The following is an 18,980-nucleotide window of genomic DNA, read 5'->3' as shown; positions in this document are numbered from 1 at the left end:
ACAGAAAGTTGCACTATCTGACTTCCAGTTACAATGTAATGATTATGTAGTATATCTAATGACTGATTGTTATTTTCTGCTGAATTCATGTATGACCATGTGAATATTTTATGTAACCTCTCAAAGTATACTTTGCTGACTGACCTAGGTGACCTGTGCAATTAACAAAGGGTCTTTTGAAACTAGCCAGATCGATAAACCATCTAGTCACTCAAGCAGAACAGAGGTGAGAGATTCTCTGAGGTGCCCAAACATATATCTAAGTGATAGATAATTTACTTTGGAAAGCTCTGTGTCATTTTGGGAATCAATCTGACTTAGTTGAAAGTGTAATTCCTAAGGTGGGGGTGAAGGGCCTGTAAGAAGGGTTTAAAATCTTCTGCTTTAGACATTACTGTGTGCATTTTCATGAGGGAGTCTATCAAGACTAAAATGTCCCATATTCTTCTATTGTGTTCCCTCACACACATCAAGTCTACCTAGTAAGCAGTACTCTGATTTTATTTCCTATTATATTTTCTCAAACTCATTTGTGTAAACATATTGTATGTCTTGCTATTAATTTTTGTAAATAAGCCATGGAAACATTTTTCAGATTAAATAAATTTAATCTAGCGTATTCTCTGTGATTCTCATGCTACATGTGTATGTGATTTAAGTGTGAAACATTAATAAGTGGTTATGATGAACTTAAGAACACCATAAAAAATCCTTCATGGTGGCAGAAAAGGTGTATTCATTGCTAAGTGACTAAGGTGACGCCAGTCACGGCCAGCTGTTCAGACTGCTGTATCTGGGACTGGCTGGGCGTTTGTGACAAAGAGTCACACAGAAGTCACCATATTAAGTAATTTCTTCACAAAATATTTTGCACCTTCTACACGTTGCCATGGAGACCTGAAACATTACTAAACCACCACGGGCTGGCTGGGCTAGGTCCCATAGGGACGTTATTCCACTAATGTATATCTGTACACTTATTTTCTTTTTTAAAATGTTTACGCATAAAAGATTTTCCTAATAATCTGAACCTTGGATTGTCCTTCAAAAAACTAATTTAATATGATGAACAATCAAAACATTGCTTGAGCTACCTACATGGAACCCTCAATTCAGCATCTAGCGAACATTGACATTATATTTTCACATATTAATCCTTTCTTGAAAGCATATATTGTTGACTGAAAAATAAAGTGAGGATCAAGAGGTGGAGCTCTAGGGGCAATAGCCTCCACTCCCGGAGGCCTTATAGAAATAAAATAAAACCCAGAAATAACATAGAAGCGCAAAACTGATCCTATTTAAGGTAAGAAGTATATCACCGTAGAGTTATATCAATATATATTAAAATGTATTTTAATCACAAAAAATACAGTAAATTAGAAGTCAATATCATAGGATAAAAATATATAAAACAACCCAAAAACTAATGATCCGGACTTCTAATTTACTGTGTTTTTGTGATTCATTTTTTTTTTTTTATATATGTTGATATAACTCTATGGTGATATATTTCTTACCGTAAATAGAATCAGTTTTGCTTTTCTATGTTATTTCTGTTTTTTGTCTTTCTCCTAAATTGAAATTGATACGCAAACAACTTCTGTATTGAAGAAGCATCTCTGATCCTTTTCTAAGTGTTTTAACGGCATTACGAATGGTTTTTGGCAATATGTGATTTATAAGGTCAGCGCTTAGCCCTTACTGCCAACTTTGGGTGTAAAAGGTTTTAAGTTATAGAAAATTGCCTGATGAGACCAAAGAAATCCAGATAGCCATCCTTGCCTTCCTCCAGATAATGATGGACCAGCAGGAGCTTATTACTACAGCTACCAAGGGGTTAAATCCATCTCTGGCTGCAACTTGGTTTGCCTTTTGTCTGTCCCATCAGGACCTGGCCCTACATCTGTCCCAGGGGTGCCTGAGCCTGAGGAAGCAGAGGTCTCATTGCCTGCTTTTGCTCCTACAGCCCCCAGTGCTCGGGTCACTTGAAGTCAGGTGCGGAGAGTCAATAGGAAAACTGACCTTGAGGAGAAAAGAGTCAGAAAAAAACACTCAAAAATTGATTATGTTAGAATCCAATAAAAACAACAAAATATATTCCACAAATTTAACTGCTTATTTTCAATTTCTTTAGAATTGTTTTTGTGGCCATAAATGACATTGTACTCTACATGCTTTATTCTTTTGCAATTACAGCTAAACTATTGTAGGAGAACATAATCCCAGAAGAAAGTTTGCAGGCTCCAGGTCGATATTCTCTATCTCCTGGCCAGCAACTTCGACCTCCTTTTCCATAGACAACCCACTCCTAATAGCAATATTTTGAAAAATGGCACACAGAGTTATAATGTAATGGGTGACAGAGGAGATGGTAGTGTTGTTAACGACAATGGAGAGGTCATGGTGGGATGGGAGGCTGGGAGGAGGAAAGACAATGAGTTCAGTTTTGGAAATGTTGATTTTGAGAAAGCGCTCCGACATCCAGGAGGAGATGGCGGAGAGGCAGTAAGATACCTGAGCGAGGAGGGTGGAGGAAAGATCAGGCAAAAGGAGGAGATGAGAGCACCAAGGGAGGAAGTATAGAGCGAAAAGAGTAGAGGGCCGAGAACGGAGCCCTGTGGGACTCCTACAGCGAGAGGGTAGGGGGATCATCAAATATCATATAATCCCCATTAGTGTTACACTATTTGTTATGTGATATATATTCCAATTTAATTATATAAATTTGAGAATCATATAAATTACATCACAGTTTTATATTGCAGGAAATGTACGAGGCATTCATGCAGGAATCCAGTCAAACCAACAGGCCTCGTTTGCTCATGTCGGCTGCTGTGTCTGCTGGAAAGTCCACCATAGAAAATGCTTATCAAATTCCACAATTATCTCAGTAAGCACGTTTCACCAGAAAGTGACATCTTGTAGAGATCCTGATTGTCTGATGTCTGAATCCGTGTCCTAAATAGACACATAAATTATTGCCAAATGGAGTGCCCCCACTCTCAGTGTGCCAGGCAAATGGGAGCTCATATGTTACTCGTCAGTGGATAACTGCACACACAATGTTGGCTAATGTCCAATACAGTCATCTGCTGACAAAATTGCCCACCCTCATGTGGAATCAAATGCAATTGGATTTGATTTTGACACCTCAAAATGGTTGAAAATTACCAAATTGACAGAAAAAACTTTGTGTATAGTAGAATGATTGTTTATGTTTATGGGGGTGGGGTAATAGTTAGTGTTTATAAGTTATGTTACATTTAATTGTCTAGAAATGTAAACAGAGTTGTGTTTACAGTTGATGCTGGCAAAATTAGTGAGGGTGCAACCCACTAGTTCCCTCTCTTTCCAATACACCCACCTCCATTATTTTTATATGAAAAAGTAGATGGATGAACCAAGTTGCAAAAAAATCAATAGTTGAAAGTATATAATTATAGAATAACATAAAACCAGTGAGTTGCTGCCTTAGGCAAATGCCTAGTTTTACTGCATGGTAAATACGTGATAAGGAACCTTATTTCATGACATATTTATTAATCGTTATGCAAGCTGCCATACTGCTTTCACACACAAGGAAACATCAGGGAGCTATTTTTTTATGTATATGCATTATAGTGTAGTGCAGAGATTACAAGGAAGTCTACTTCATCCATAGGTACCTTGACCTTATCAATGTGATGACATATGATCTGCGTGGTTCATGGGAAGGATTTACAGGAGAGGATAGTCCCCTTTACCAGGGTCCAGCTGATCAGGGTGGTTACATCTACTTCAATGTGGTATGTTGTCTATTGTTCTATATTTTCTCATTGTGTCTTTGGTAACTGCTAGGGACTTGGTGTTGAAACTTACCACTGTTCTTACTTTTTAGGATTATGCTATGAACTACTGGAAAAATAATGGAGCTGCACCAGAAAAGCTCATGGTTGGGTTTCCAGCCTATGGACGAACCTTCACACTCAGCAACCCCTCCAACAATGGCCTTGGTGCCCCAACCTCTGGCGGTGGTCCTGCTGCTTCATACACACAGGAGGCTGGATTTATGGCATACTTTGAGGTATCCTCATTGTAACCATATGTTTTATCCATTGCATTTCTAGCCATTAGCCTCAGTTAAATGGGGTATAAATTAAAAAAGTTACTATATACTCAAACATGATGCCGGCATGTTTTATTTACTCTTGTGTACATGGACCATTAAAATGAGCCATGTGACACAAGTTCTCTAGTAACACAAATATAAGATGATCAGATGATACAAAATGTTATTCTTGCCCTTAGCAAAAACGACATGAAGCTTCTGCATGAAACTTGTCACTGGGCATACCCCACTCCCAAGATTTAATAGCATGAACAGAAATGCTTTGACTTTCTGTGATTAACAGGCAATGTGTGCCAGAGAAACATGGGAGATGAAAGACCAGACTGAGGATGCTACCAGAACAAACTGTTCTTCACTTGTGTTTCTAATTTTATACAGATCTGTGGTTTCTTGAAAGGTGCCACAGAAGTGTGGAACAGTCCACAAGCAGTCCCCTATGCCTATAAAGGAAGTGAATGGATTGGATATGACAACCAGAAGAGTTTCCAGATCAAGGTATGAACATATTTATATTGAAAGAAGCAAGGGGCTTGAAATGACCTGGCCATAGTACAGCAGCATTGGGATCTGGAAGTCTAGATTGAAAGGGACATATTGTCTGCAATTATTTGTCATATTCATACTTTTTTAGGAGGCTGCTTATTAAGGTTCTTTACATATATCTATGTCTGCACCTCTGTAAGGTATAAGACATAGATATTTTGTAAGACACCAACTATAATCCTCTTTAGGGATGTCTGCATTTAAGGGTCAAACACTAATTGTATTTTATCACTGTTTATTTTACCCTGGCAAATTCTAAACTCTTGACATGGGTGATCTATAGGAACTTTGAAATCTCTGCTTACTTGAATGGGTTAAGAGCAAAGGAACAATTTATTAAAAAAGAACTCAGCTATTTTGTGGATGTGCTCCCCTCTCTGCTGCAGGCTAATGACTGCGCAAGTCAGTTTTGATAAAAGTTGTATCTCTAAATTAAAAATCATTATTTATGGATAAATGCAGTTTGTTTTCAAAATTAAAGAAACAGGTGCGTGTATATCTTTTACATTTACTATTTAAACTATGACGGGGTCCTAAGTTTACAAATACTGCTTAACTATATTTTGTTAGCAGAAGTTAACACAACACTCATATTCATTTTATGGAAATTGAGTTACGCCATTACCGTGCATGGCCTACGTTCGCTTGCCCATTTCCATTCCGCTTCTCAAGTCATAGTGACACATAATTACGTTCATTGGTTAATTTCTGGGCATATGCAGAGCTATTTCATGCAAGATACACTACGAAAATGGACGTACGTGCAAACTTTAATCATGCCCATAATTACCAACATTTTAAATTATTTCTAGGCACACCTAGGAGGACCTAGGAGTACTACAGTCATCACTATGCCATATTTATTGTATTTATTATAACATATTTTATTGCATTTTAAATACTCCTAATTAATACATATTAACTTAAAAACACAGAGAATAATGAATACAATATAATTATTGTATCTAACATTGAATTAATATTCAAAAATAGGGATATTTCCAGGGACAAGTTTTTAAAAAGTGGAACTGTTGCGAACTATGGGTCTGATTAATCAAGGCACGTATCTGCCGATTTTGAGGATATTGTACGCAAGATCACTCAGAATCGCCCAGAACCAGAGCATACACCCATAAACACAGCCCTGTCCACTCCATCTTCGGATGCAGAGGACATTGAATACGGTCTACGATTTCAGGGATTGAAGTGGTTCAGGAAGGGGTGTTTGGCCGTAATCAATTTACAGTAAGGTCTTGCCAAACTCAAGCACACGCAGCCATATCTGAAACAAGCTCTAGGCTGCAGCCCCAAAACTAAGGAAGTGCCCTGCTCATGAGAGTGCTTATATTCTAATTGGAAGAGGACACAACTGAAACAACAGGAGTGAGTGTGGCTCAGGATGGAGACTGGGACAGTTGTGAGGATGCATTGTGGTTAGTATAGGTGGGAATAGAGTAAGATCCTTATGTTGGGCACATGACTTTATGAGTGGTAGAAATTTGGCATAAATAAGTGGAAAGTCCTTATAAAAATGTTCTATTATATTGACATAGTAATATTTAAAGTGATTGTGGCATTAAAGTTGGACATATGTCCATTGACATTATACCCTCTAAGGTCCAGAGTGATCTGCTCATTTTATATTGTTTTCCTGCAAATCAACGTGAAATAAAGCAGTCAGATTTAAATCTCACCCATTGAAGGTGGTTTAATAGCTATATAAACTGATTAAAATGTTTTTACATTTCCATTCAACTAGAAGACTGAGAACATTTTGAAACACTGCAGGAGACTGAGCGATCAAAAGTATAATTGTTAGATTTTTGGTTGTTTTGTCCAATAATGGTTTTTCCAAACACATAAACCATTGCATATAATGTGATTTCTCTCCCATACTAGGCAGAGTGGCTGATGAAGAATAACGTTGGAAGTGCTATGGTGTGGGCTCTTCCTTTGGATGATTTTAGTGGGACTTTCTGCGGTCAAGGCAAATACCCTCTAATGACTACATTGCAATCAGCTCTGGGAATCTCTTTCCCAAGTGAGTGTTAAAATCTGTGTATCTGCAGTGTGTCTCCAAATACATTTTTTAGGTGTGCCCAGAATTTGGAAACCATTGAAAAAAAATGTAGTCCAGTAGCTCCCAGAACTGTTTGATAAAGAGGCGACAAAAGTGGCATTTGATCAGGATTCATCAGTTGATCTTCTAGTAATGGAACATAAATGGAAAAGCCTAAATGAGTTTCTATCCCCAGCAGTCTATTTAGTCACTATAAAAGCTATTAGAAATAAATGGAATTTGTCATCTTAACTTGTAGTATAATATTCAAATTATGCCCTATGGTGGTGGCATAAGAGGCATTGTAGATACAAAATTTGCCTGAGAATGCTTCATTAAATGTTATGATCATGGACATGAGTGTGTGTTTAAAACATATATGTGATCTATGGAATGTCAGTGTCATGAATATAAACATATTACATAGCATGTTATATGCAAATGTTAATGTTTAATTTTTATTCCATGCAGATTGCAAGACACCAACTATAACTGTAGCGCCAAACACAGCAGCAGCTCCTACTGCTGGGGCTCCAACTGCTGGAGCTCCAACCGCAGCCAGTGGGACTGGAAGTGGCAGCAGCAGTTTCTGCGTTGGAAAATCAAATGGTCTTTACCCAAACCCAAAAAGCAAAAGCGGTTTCTTTAACTGTCTGAATGGGAAGACCTACCAGCAGTCCTGCCAAACCGGATTAGTTTTTGATACCAGCTGTTCTTGCTGTAACTGGGCATAAGCAGAAGGATCTACATGTTCAGATGTCAATAAACCACTTTTCAGTGATGAATTCAATAAACATATTGCCATAAAATGATCTTGTGTAACAGTGTTGATCTATATACTAAGAAATATAACAGCTTGCAATGAATAAAATATATTTTTTAAGGTGATCTATATGGAGGTAAATCTGAGGTGTGATTTTCAAGAGAAAAGTGCAAGGCTGGCAATGTGCAACATTTTTACCAGTTAATGATTTATGAGGTGAACTGCAACACCATATGGATATAAGTGCATGTTTAACAATCAATGGATAGCAACACACTGATGAAATCTTATTGCCTGTCCTGTTGATCATAGAGATGGACATATGCTGTAATTTTACAGCTGATATTGGGCAAGTGGCCCAATATCCCAGCATGTATGCCCCCCCCATCATGCAAAAAAAGCAGTACAATATTATAATATTGGGCACTTCACCAATAGACCACAATAAAGCAAAAATGATTTCTCTGCTCTGTCTAAGAGGTGAATTTCAGGATCTAGTAGGTTTGTCCATCCATGTGATATATTCAAAAAATTATTTCTTTGGAAGAATTGTATTCGGTTTGTGTTTTTTTGGAGTGGGGGAGTTGCACTGCAGGAAATACTGTCTACCTGGTACAAAGTTCACTGTTTATCCCCTAAATTACTATTGAAATTATCTGGGCTGAATTAATTAGTTTAATTAGTCTCTGTCCTAAAGCATCCCTTATACTCTCTAGAAGAAAAAACAATCCAGACAACTGTAATAGATCAATACTAAATACTCCCCCTATGTCCGCATTAAATTCTCTACCAGTCAGCCTTTCGCAATTTAAGAACTGGTACTGGGGTGACAGTCCATGTGATTCCTGCGGATGGACGGGTCAGAGATGGTCAGAGATGTTATCTTGGCAATATGGTCCACTCTCGTCACGTACCTCCCCCTTCTTAAATCAAGGTGTTAAAGTGTAATTTTAAATCGATGTGATTGTGTCATTAATGGTCAGTTCATCGTATTTTGCTTTGAAAAAATTACTTTCATTCACTAGATACTGTAAGATAATTAGAATCTCATGTGAAACCTAATGTATATGTAAAACCTAGATTTGCACATATATTTAGTATAAACACAGCCTTTGGTTGTATTCACAAAGTTTAAAATGTAAAACACAGTACAACAAGCAATACATATGAGAAGCAGACGCTGATTAACATCTCAGATAGACTGGAATCAATGTTCAATAACTTAATAATAAGATAAGTGGTAAGCAATAGTTTTAGAAACTTGGAAATGGTCACTATCATATCTGTTGTGAAATCCTTGTTAATTTAAGAGTAAATATGACTTTACTAATTGTAATATTTCTATGTAAGAGTTACCTGTTTTAAGTGTCCAAAAGCCAGATGTCAACATTGCCTGAGGGAATGCTAGACTCCAGCCAGGGCATGATTAAGGGTTCTGGCCGCCCTAGGCTAATACGGCCGCAGCCCCCCCGAATATATAAGTGTATAGGAACACTCCTGAATATGAATGTTCAGGTGTATTCTCCAGCATTCAAATTTAGACAGATTGTGCCATTGTCTCTTACCTGTTCTTGCTCTTCTCTCTTGCAACTTTGTTATCCTCTCGCTGGCTTCTGGAAAGTTGGCGTCCTGTTTTGAAAATGCAAAAATTTATTATAATGCAAAATGTTAACAAACCCTGAATGATTAGACCCTTTAGTTAAAACAAAACACTCCATTATGGCCAGCTAAAAGTACCCCATTGTACAGGCATATATAAGCAATATCTGAATATTTGTGGTCAATACAAAACTTTACCAGCCCCATCTCACTAATATTTAGTTTTCTAGTGACTGCTGAGACCACAGAGAGCATCCATGTAACCGCCACACAATCATGAGATTATGCCCCCCAAAGCTGCTCTATTTTTTAAATACCCCCTGCAGCCATTTTCCTTAACCACCCCCCCCCACCGCAGCCATTTTCCTTATCCCCTGCTGCAGCCATTTTCTTTAACCCCCCTGCAACCATTTTCCTTACCTCCCCCCCCCCCCCGTTACATCAAAACTCCCCCAGTCACATATATCAACCCCCCTCCTCTGCCCTCCCTCACACATATAAACCTCTCTCCCTCCCTATAGATTTTCATGGCAGTCCAACCCTCTCCCTCCCAATAGATATGCATGGCAGTCCCCCCCTTTCCCTCCCTATACATATGCATGGCAGTCCCTCCCCACTCTCCCTCCCTATAGATATGCATAGTCATGGCTATTGTGGCTATGTACAAGGCTATGACTGCATTATCTGCTGTGTTAGTTTCACTCAAATAATGTATTTATCCCATTTGGGTCACAAAGAGTTTTTTTTTTACTAGTCCTGTCTTGTCTTTTTCTGTGTTTTAGGAATCCAAAGCTGGTGACATTATTGGCAATCGGTGGTGGGAACTTTGGGACACAGAAGTAAGCATCATTATATATATGCAGAAATGTAAATAAGTAAACTGTTATTTCCCTGAGTCCCTCTATTTTCTTATCTTTAGGTTCACAGATATGGTTGCCACAGCAGCTAACCGTAACATTTTCATTACATCTGTAATTGCACATCTCCGTAAATATAAATTTGATGGCATTGATCTCGACTTTGAGTTCCCAGGATCTAATGGAAGCCCCCCAGAGGACAAGCAAAGATTTACTATACTGATACAGGTGGGCTACTAAATTCTATTTCTACATCTCTACAATTGCTGACTCATAAGACGTCATTATATTCCTCAGGGATAACATGTTGGACCATCTCATATACAGTACCATGTACAATAACATAGGCCCATCTTATCTATTACTAATTACTGCAGTATGTACATGAGAGGGAGGACATGGACTCAACTAAATTAATAATGTGGTGTAGCATAACAACTGTCTCCTATCACTGTGCTTTTGGGGAGAAGATAGAAAAAATAACTTTAACAGTTCCTTTCTGTTTTTGCGACAAATCCTATTTATTAAGGATGACTGTCTGACATACCTTTTATATATGCCATTGATTTATTTGTTTTAGCATGTTCATCTTATATTGTCACATTTCACTAAAACTTCTTTCAACTTGGAATTGTGCCTTACCCTTTTAGGTTATCCAAGTTTTCCAACAGGTTATTGGATCAGCTAAATGATATCATGCTATTTTTATTCATTCTACCCTTTGCCTTATGTTTTGTCAGTGTGGTGTACATATAAACTGGAGAAGCCCTCACCTTTATTTTCTGATTTAAGTCTTTAAAATGAAGCAATCATTTTTTGTATCAGTTGATCTGAAAAATAAATGTATATCTAAAGGGAGCGTCTGAATAGTGGCATATTTAGTTCCATTATAAAAAAGTATCTACAATTGGCAAAATTCTCTATTAATTTCTAGTTTTATATTGGCCTAATCAGCTATAGGAAATGAGCCTGGAATTGCTAAGTAACTCAGTTTATGTAATTTTCCCTAAAAATATCAAGTGTCTTAAAAAGAGTAAAAAAAAATATACTTAAAGGTTATTTATCACCTTACTAAAACTATTTTAGGGAAAGTGTTTCATGTAGAACAAATGGAGCCTCTCACCATTCTCTTCTGATTCTCTATGCTCAAAGTCCTTCTGTGTCTATTAGTGTAAACTTGTCTAATGCAAATGTGTCTTGTAGAGGAATATATATTAAACATATTAACAGCATGGTATTGACAAAATCTGGATAGATATTCAATTCTAGTTATATACAAAATAGATGGTTGCTGGTTGTGGCTTTCTGTGATTTAAAGTGTTGTAAATTTGCAACTGTGTACTGAAAAAAACAGCTCTCCATTGTTTAACGAGTTTAATATTTTTATGTTTCAATTGTTGTTTGGGTATAATATACTGACGCTGCAGCCCTGTGAGGGAGTCATGTGTGCCCATTACCACTTTTATTAATGTAATATTATGAACAAAACAGGAATAGTTATTTTGTCAGTGTCCTGTCTGTAGCCATATGAGTCCTGCATAGGCAATATAATCCTAGTTCATTATGTAACCTATTCCTTTAATCTTGTCTCTCTTAGGAAATGCTTGATGCATTTAATAAAGAAGCAACAGCCATAGGTCTTCCACGGCTCCTGATCACAGCAGCAGTGGCTGCAGGAAAAGGAACCATTGATGCTGGATATGAGACAGCGAAGATCGGAAAGTGGGTTAGAGAGAGGAAATCGTTGGGGAGAACATTAAGCATATTATAGAGTTATTTACAATCAACACGTTTACAAATCTGTGCTTGGAAATTTAATTTTTCAGTGACTGTCCTGTCATGTGTCATTTCTGTGGTTTTCATTGTGTTACAATGTGGTAAGACAAGTCTATCTATTCTTGTATTTAAATGTAAAGTTCCATTTCTCCATGTTTCTCCATAGACTCCTGGATTTTATCAGTGTGATGACATATGATTTCCATGGCGGGTGGGAAACTGTGTCTGGACACAACAGCCCCCTGCGCCAAGGTTCCGCGGACAAGGGAGATTCTATATACTTTAACATTGTAAGCAAACCAGACTGTTTTCCATATAATTATACCATAATCACATCAAATCATAATGATACAACATTTGATTGGAATTCAATAAAGTAGAAAAAATGGCTTTATGAATACAATACACAAATCAGGTGAATATAGACAGACAGCTTTTTTACCTACTTCATAATAGCAAACGCCCTGGAATACCTATAATTACATGAAGCTCATTCTTTTATATCTAGTTGTCTGCTTTTATCTTTCTGGCATTGTGGATTGTTTACTAATATTGAACAAAGGTCCAAGTCATTTGCATTCATTGTCATTAGACAGATAAAAATTCATTGTTATGGTGCACATTTACATCTTTGAGCTATGTTAATAAACCCTCATTCTCCATAATGATCTATTGCATAGACTTATTACTGAACAGGGTAATGCTGAGCTTTTCCTATACTTTTCTATCATTGATATGTTCTCTTCACCCGCAGGTGTTTGCTATGAATTACTGGAGAGATAATGGAACACCTGCAGAGAAGCTCCTTATTGGATTTCCAACATACGGCCGATCATTCAGGAACCCTAATCCTAACAACTGCAATGTGGGGATCCCTGTGTCTGGAGCAGGATCAGCTGGGAGGCTGGCTTCTGGGCCTACTATGAGGTGATATTTATTATATAATACTATATACAATAACATGTTGATTGTCAATGTATAAATAATCTGTGGAAAATAGATTATTACTAGATACTTCATTCATAGACTCACTTAATTACCCACTAATTTACCCAATGAATAAATATTTAAATCTGTTTATTTTAATATTTATTATAAGTGAGCCAATGCGCAGACCCGATCTGTCAATTCCTCTGTCCCTCTCCTTATTGGTTGGAGTTTAGGCTCCAAAGTTTAAAAGGCACCTCCTCCCTGTCTTCAGTGCCTGATCTTCACATTACCTTCCATGGGTTTCTGACTCCTGTACTTCTCCATGTCTGCAGAGCTGACATTCTACTCGCTGTATCGCCTCTCTATTCCAGAGAACCTGCTGACTACTGAACTGTATTCCTGCCGCCATCCTAGTGGTAATCAGTCGTCAGCAGAGCTGACACTCTTCAGCGCTTCTCCTGTGTTCCTGCATAGCCCGCTGGCTACATGCCGCAACATATCATCGCTATTCGTGAGTAACCTGCTGACTACTGCACTGTATTCCTGCCGCCATCCTAGTGGTAATCAGTCATCCACAGAGCTGACACTCTACAGCGCTTTTTCTCTGTTCCCGCATAACCTGCTGGCTACATCCTGCAACATATCATCACTATTCCTGAGTAACCTGCTGATTACTGTATTGTATTCCTGCCGCCATCCATGGGGTAAGCAGTCATTCGCAGAGCTGACACTCTACAGCGCTTCTCCTCTGTTCCTGCATAACCCGCTGGCTACACACTGCTACATATCATCGCTATTTGTGAGTAACCTGCTGACTACTAAACTGTATTCCTGCCACCATCCTGGTGGTGATCAGTCATCTGCAGAGCTGACACTCTCCTCTTGGCTGCTTACTCATGTGGCTTCTCTTCCTAATATCTTGACTAGTCGCTTCCAGTAAGGGCCGCAACCTGCAAGGAGGTGCAGCTAAGTGCAAACCACCTTGCAGCTGGTCCCTGGTGAATACCTCCTCCTTGTTAGACTCCGCGCCTTACTGAGAGTTGTATTTAGTCTCCGGCTGGTTCTCGTTCATTACCATTCCTGCTGCAGAACCGTGACCCAGACCCGTGACACTTTGATGACCTTGTATGATACATATATCCGGTATGCTTAATATATACACCTTTAGGTTTTTGGGATTATTGACCTGGAAATTCTACACTATTAGGCACCCTTGTTACCTTCTTCTCTTCTTTTTGTATCTTATAAATATATATAATATATATATATATTGTGGCAAGAGCCCGCTACTGCTGAAGCACACGCGAACAACTTCTTCCTTTTTATGTAGCTTTATATTTCAAGATGGTAAATGTTTTGACGTCGTATACTTTCACAGCAATTATGGAGACCCTAAACGCTAGCTATACATAGACCAGCCCTCTCTCAAGACCAGCCAGCTTCCCCAGCGTTGGTCTCCCTGAACAAGTGATACAAACAACCTTTTATACTTTTGATACTCCTCCCCAGCCTTAGCTTGATGGACAGGCGACACACCCACCTTCTCTTTAAAAGGAAACGCCCATCACTGGCTCTCTTTGCACTAACAGACAGACACACCCTGTCTGTTTGCAGAGAGGAAGGATTTCAAATCATGTAAGTTAACCAAACTTAAACTATTGCTTTTCATACATAAGTCTTTACATTGAATCTAGGTGCGTTACTGCACAAATGTTTTACTCTATTTCCCTGCTTTCTCTGCATATTGCCAGCTAAATGCCTCCTTTTGTTACTATATATATATATATATATATATATTCATATGTATGTGTATGTATGTATGTATATATAAATATATATATATATATATATATATATATATATATATATATATATAAATGTACTTATTTATTTATTTGCACACTATAGAATTCCACGCTGAAGCTAAATTTTACAACCAAATATGGCCAGTATCAAACATATCAACAAGTCCATAGGTTCAGTACACCTGTGTACACCCTGCGTCTGTACCGCAGCACACGTGAAGTGGTCAAAACTGTGTTGTATCATGAAATGTAAGCACATGTACATATATGTACTTAATATCTACAAAGTCTAATTTATTTATTGGCGTGTTATGTACACATTTATTTTATGTTGTTTCATATATCTTTATGTGTATTTAATTTTCTTCTGCTACTGCCTTATTATCTACTATATAAAAGCCTAGTGGCATGTGTCTGTGTGTGGAAAAAAAACCAAGCTGCAGCGCCACCTGCTGGGCGAAGTTATACACTGACCTACTAAATTCTTAGTGTGTGTGGAAAAAAAAACTCAGAAAGGGCTGAAATTTGGTATACTAAGATGTTTTTTATTTGTTAATTTAATTTGTTAATTGTTAAAAGTGTTTATAAAGATTTTAAAAAAATATATATATATATTTCTTGAAGGAGAAGTGACAGTTGGGAGTGGTTGGTGGTTGCCGGGGGTGACAGTGGGGAGTGGTTGGTGGTTGCAGGGGGTGACAGAGCGAGAGGAGTGTGATACTCAGGACCGCTGAGAGAGATCCCTGTGTCTGGATAGACATCTGGATAGATGTGGCGATAAAGATGAAGGATGATGTGATGGAGAAAAATTATGAGGTGGTGACATGTGGACAAAACCACGTTAAAAAAAGGTGCTTATGTCGGGAAGTAACGATCTTCCCCTGAGGAGGCCTGGCCTAGCCCCAAATGCATGACAAGAACCTTTTTAACACCTTAAGTAGCTTGATTTGACTAGAATGCATGAGTATCATGCACGGGTTAACTTGTTATAAATATATACACTAATGAATCCTGGACTACTAGCATTTACTCATATTGCACCCTGCTGCAGATCACGTGTACAGTGTATACAGTTGTGAACAGAGTTGCCAGAAGTACACTATAAACAAAGCAGAAGCAAGAAATGATTGTCGGTGATGGTATTTCCTGTATGTTTGTGTTTACTGTGGTTCAGCCCTTTATTTAACTAAAGTTTGCATATTGCTGCAGGGACGGCAGATATCTGTACAGTGTGTATGGCGTCAACATAGTTTGAGACAATGGGTATAATAGACGAAAATCACAGATCTGACGGTAAATCATGTAAGATATGTATAGTGTGTACGCATGAATGGACATGCTGATTGGGACTTTCAGTTATTGGTAAAATCGATAATGATATTGCATTGGGAGAATATTTCTGTAGTGTATATCCAGATTGACTGTCATAGTGTTGAATTGTTGCAAGTGAATTATAAAGCATTACCCCTTCAATAAGATGTGAAAATGAGATATATTTTCTGAGAAGTGATACAGGAATCAGCCTAAACACTGCAACAAGGAATCAGCTATATTATTTGAATGCAATACTGTTACCATAAAACCATTAAATAATAAACATTTATGTTACTCTCATTGTGTAGACAAGGATTCTGAATGAAAGGTAAGGTTACACAACTATTAAGGTGAAAAGTGTCCCCCATATTATATTTTGCTCGTTTTACTAGTTTTTCTGTAAACAATGTATTGTGCCCACATGGGGGGCAGTTGCGACATATTTCTCACTTTTCATTTTCCTTAAATGCTGAGTGAACCAGTTAGTGCTGTACACTTCCTGTTAAGGAAGATGGGAGGGAGATGCAGGTGGTTGGAGGGAGGCATTAACTATGCACTCCCTGGCCACACCCTCTCCGGTTGGGCGACACTTCTCTCAATAGACCCTTTAGACTTATCAGCTCCAGCCCAATGTGACCCTTAAACTGGCTCTGCCCGTAGCAGCCATACCCTCTGCAGTGGCATTAGTTCAACCACTGCTGATACCATTTATGAATCAAGCAAAAGTGGCCATGGTCAGGGACCTAAAATAGATTAATTAATACTGTTAATTTAAGTTGTTTAGATAACACTAGATTAGCTGCAGTAACTTTCAATAGTGCTCAAAACAGAAAGACTGGTGTGTATATAACAAAGTCTTCAACTGTAACCACTTCACTTCCAAATTTGTGTTAGGTTCCTAAACAGAGTTGATAGATTAGATAGATATGTATGTGTAAATGTTACTATTAGTTCATTTATATAATGCAACAATTTAGCTCTAGTGGCCCTTTAAGTCTAGCTGACACCATGGCAACAGCATTAGAACCTCAGTCATCATCACTGCATGGCAGGTGGTCAAGGTGACGTCAGTTGTATATATTCAAACTGGCCGTGAGCTCTGGTGGCAGACAGCTCACACATCACTGTGACTGGCGAACCTTGGATTCATTGCTATACTGATCGATTTATTATCTGTGTATTGTATACTACATAACTTATTTTATACATACATTTATATATATCTTTATTTAGATTTTATTACATAGTATATTTGTATTTAGATCAGTTATCTGTAGTATAACATTTATAAGAAACATTGTAGTTTCATTTAGTTTAGTTGTTAAGTCTTTAGTCTTGTATAGTATTGTGTTCCTTCCTGATTTTCCCATAATTTCTCAGTTTATTGCCCATTTTAACCCACAACTTCTTTTTAAAAAATTTCTTTGACCTCGTTCTTTGCTGGGTGTGACGGAGTTGCTGAGAATGGACAGGAGGTAAGTGCAATGAGTCAGTCACTACAAATTGTAGGTTATGGGAGGAGTAGTAAAAGGGGTCACGGTGGTAAGAGACTAAAAACATTGTGATGGTAGCTGTGAGTATAGTTGTGTGAAATATTATGCAGACACACAATGAGCCTGATTCATTATGCAAAGTAAAGCAAAAAAATGATATCTTTGCACCTTGGAAAAACCATGTTGCATTGGAGGGGGATGTAAACGTAAAACATGGGGACAGATTTATAATTAGGGTAGGCCATGTCCTAGATCAACTTTAAATGTCAGTGTAAAAATAAAGCTATCAAGTATTTGTGTGCTACATGAAATAACAGCCAGTATTTTTCTTCCCCTTGCATTTTAACATGGTTTTGCCAAGGTCAAAAGTTACTCAATTTTTGCTTTACTTTCCTTAATGAATCAGGCCCAATATCACTAACTGAGTGATAGTTGTGAAATAAAGTTTGGTATAGACAGATATAGATCAAATATTCTTCCTAAAAATGTAAGTAAATATAAAACATGCATCCATGCACTCAGTCTGCCTATATGACTCTCAAAATGCGTCCATATGCAGAAATTAGCTCTCATTTTGTGGGATAAAATATTTAAATGAGAGTGAAAGGAAGAAGCATACTACACATTTATGGGGGAATTACCTGACTTGCGGGTGGCTGCAGAGTTTCTTTCCACCTGTAAAACTATTGGATATTTATGGGTTCTCAGGGGGTGCCAGTAATTGGGAGTTGCTGCTATACTTTCACTGGGACATCTTTATAACCATCCAGGTGCATTTGCTGTTGGAATGTGCATTATATGCCCCAATACCCATGTGATATAAATACACAAAAATAACACATGAAATACTGACAGTCTAGTGCCCTCTCACTCTCATTAATCATTTACAACATTAATAAAACTGGAACAAGTAGTACTTTGGGACGAAAATGTTAAAATTAAAGGAGAAGGTTTTAAAGGTTTAGTAGCAGAATTGTGAAATTAAATTTTTACTGAGGATGGAACAAGTCGTATTCTGGTAGAACAAGTGAAAAGTTAAAATTAAAGGAGGAGGCTCTAAAATGTTAGTAGCAGGATTTTGAAGAAATATTTTTATTCTTCTCACCATGTGTATTTCCATGGTACAATGCTGCAATGTTGCTCCATGTCCAATTTACATCTGCAGTTCACAAAAGCAGCATGTGGCCCTCATGTGCTGGGTTAGGAGATAGGTGCAATTCTGCATAAAAGCATTGAATTACAGGGTGCATTTATGATGTTTAATCACTTCCCTTGTAATTAATTTGTAAATAAGTATTCATTCATTATTACTCTATATAAAAGAGAAGGATTTATCATAACAGGACAACAGAAGACAACCTGAACCCTGCAAAGAGAAGAAAACTACAGGGAGACCAGAGCCCACATTGCTCCGCTGACCATTCTCCTAGCCTGGGACAAGTGGAGAAAGCTGCACTTTACATATTGCTGGGTATGACTTATTGTCTTAACATGTATTAATATTTATTAACAAAACAAACATTTATTAGGACCATAATAGACACTTGGCATATAATAAGTTTGTATATGTACAATGCATCCACACTGATGCTATGGTACATGGGAAATCTGGCAGAAAAATGTAAGCAGTAGGACAAGCACCGATGGGGGGATATTTATGTATTAATTTGCAAAAACAACTAATTTTAAAGTGTGATGTAGAACGTGTACAACTATCAGCTTATCACACA

General features: G+C 37.7%; 1 protein-coding gene across 1 annotated transcript; it reads left to right on the top strand.

The window, feature by feature from the left end:
• The first annotated feature begins 1,801 nt into the window (after nt 1–1,801).
• LOC142139910 (acidic mammalian chitinase-like) lies at nt 1,802–7,496 on the top strand. The gene is made up of 7 exons (XM_075197773.1): nt 1,802–1,998; nt 2,756–2,893; nt 3,665–3,788; nt 3,881–4,066; nt 4,490–4,606; nt 6,554–6,695; nt 7,185–7,496. Exons 1-7 carry the CDS (start codon nt 1,802–1,804, stop codon nt 7,445–7,447), a joined length of 1,167 nt encoding a protein of 388 aa, XP_075053874.1. The 3' UTR covers nt 7,448–7,496.
• Nucleotides 7,497–18,980: the final 11,484 nt, after the last annotated feature.

The sequence above is a fragment of the Mixophyes fleayi genome, chromosome 2, assembly GCF_038048845.1.
Source record: "Mixophyes fleayi isolate aMixFle1 chromosome 2, aMixFle1.hap1, whole genome shotgun sequence".
Lineage (NCBI taxonomy): Eukaryota > Metazoa > Chordata > Amphibia > Anura > Limnodynastidae > Mixophyes > Mixophyes fleayi.
Note: the sequence above shows the minus strand (reverse complement) of the source record. Positions and strands in the feature narration are given on the sequence as shown.

Coding starts and splice junctions, on each gene's coding strand:
- LOC142139910 (XM_075197773.1), top strand. CDS start 1,802: ATGGACCAGCAGGAGCTTATTACTACAGCTACCAAGGGGTTAAATCCA. Junction 4,067..4,489: donor GATTTATGGCATACTTTGAG/GTATCCTCATTG, acceptor AATTTTATACAG/ATCTGTGGTTTCTTGAAAGG. Junction 6,696..7,184: donor TCTGGGAATCTCTTTCCCAA/GTGAGTGTTAAA, acceptor TATTCCATGCAG/ATTGCAAGACACCAACTATA.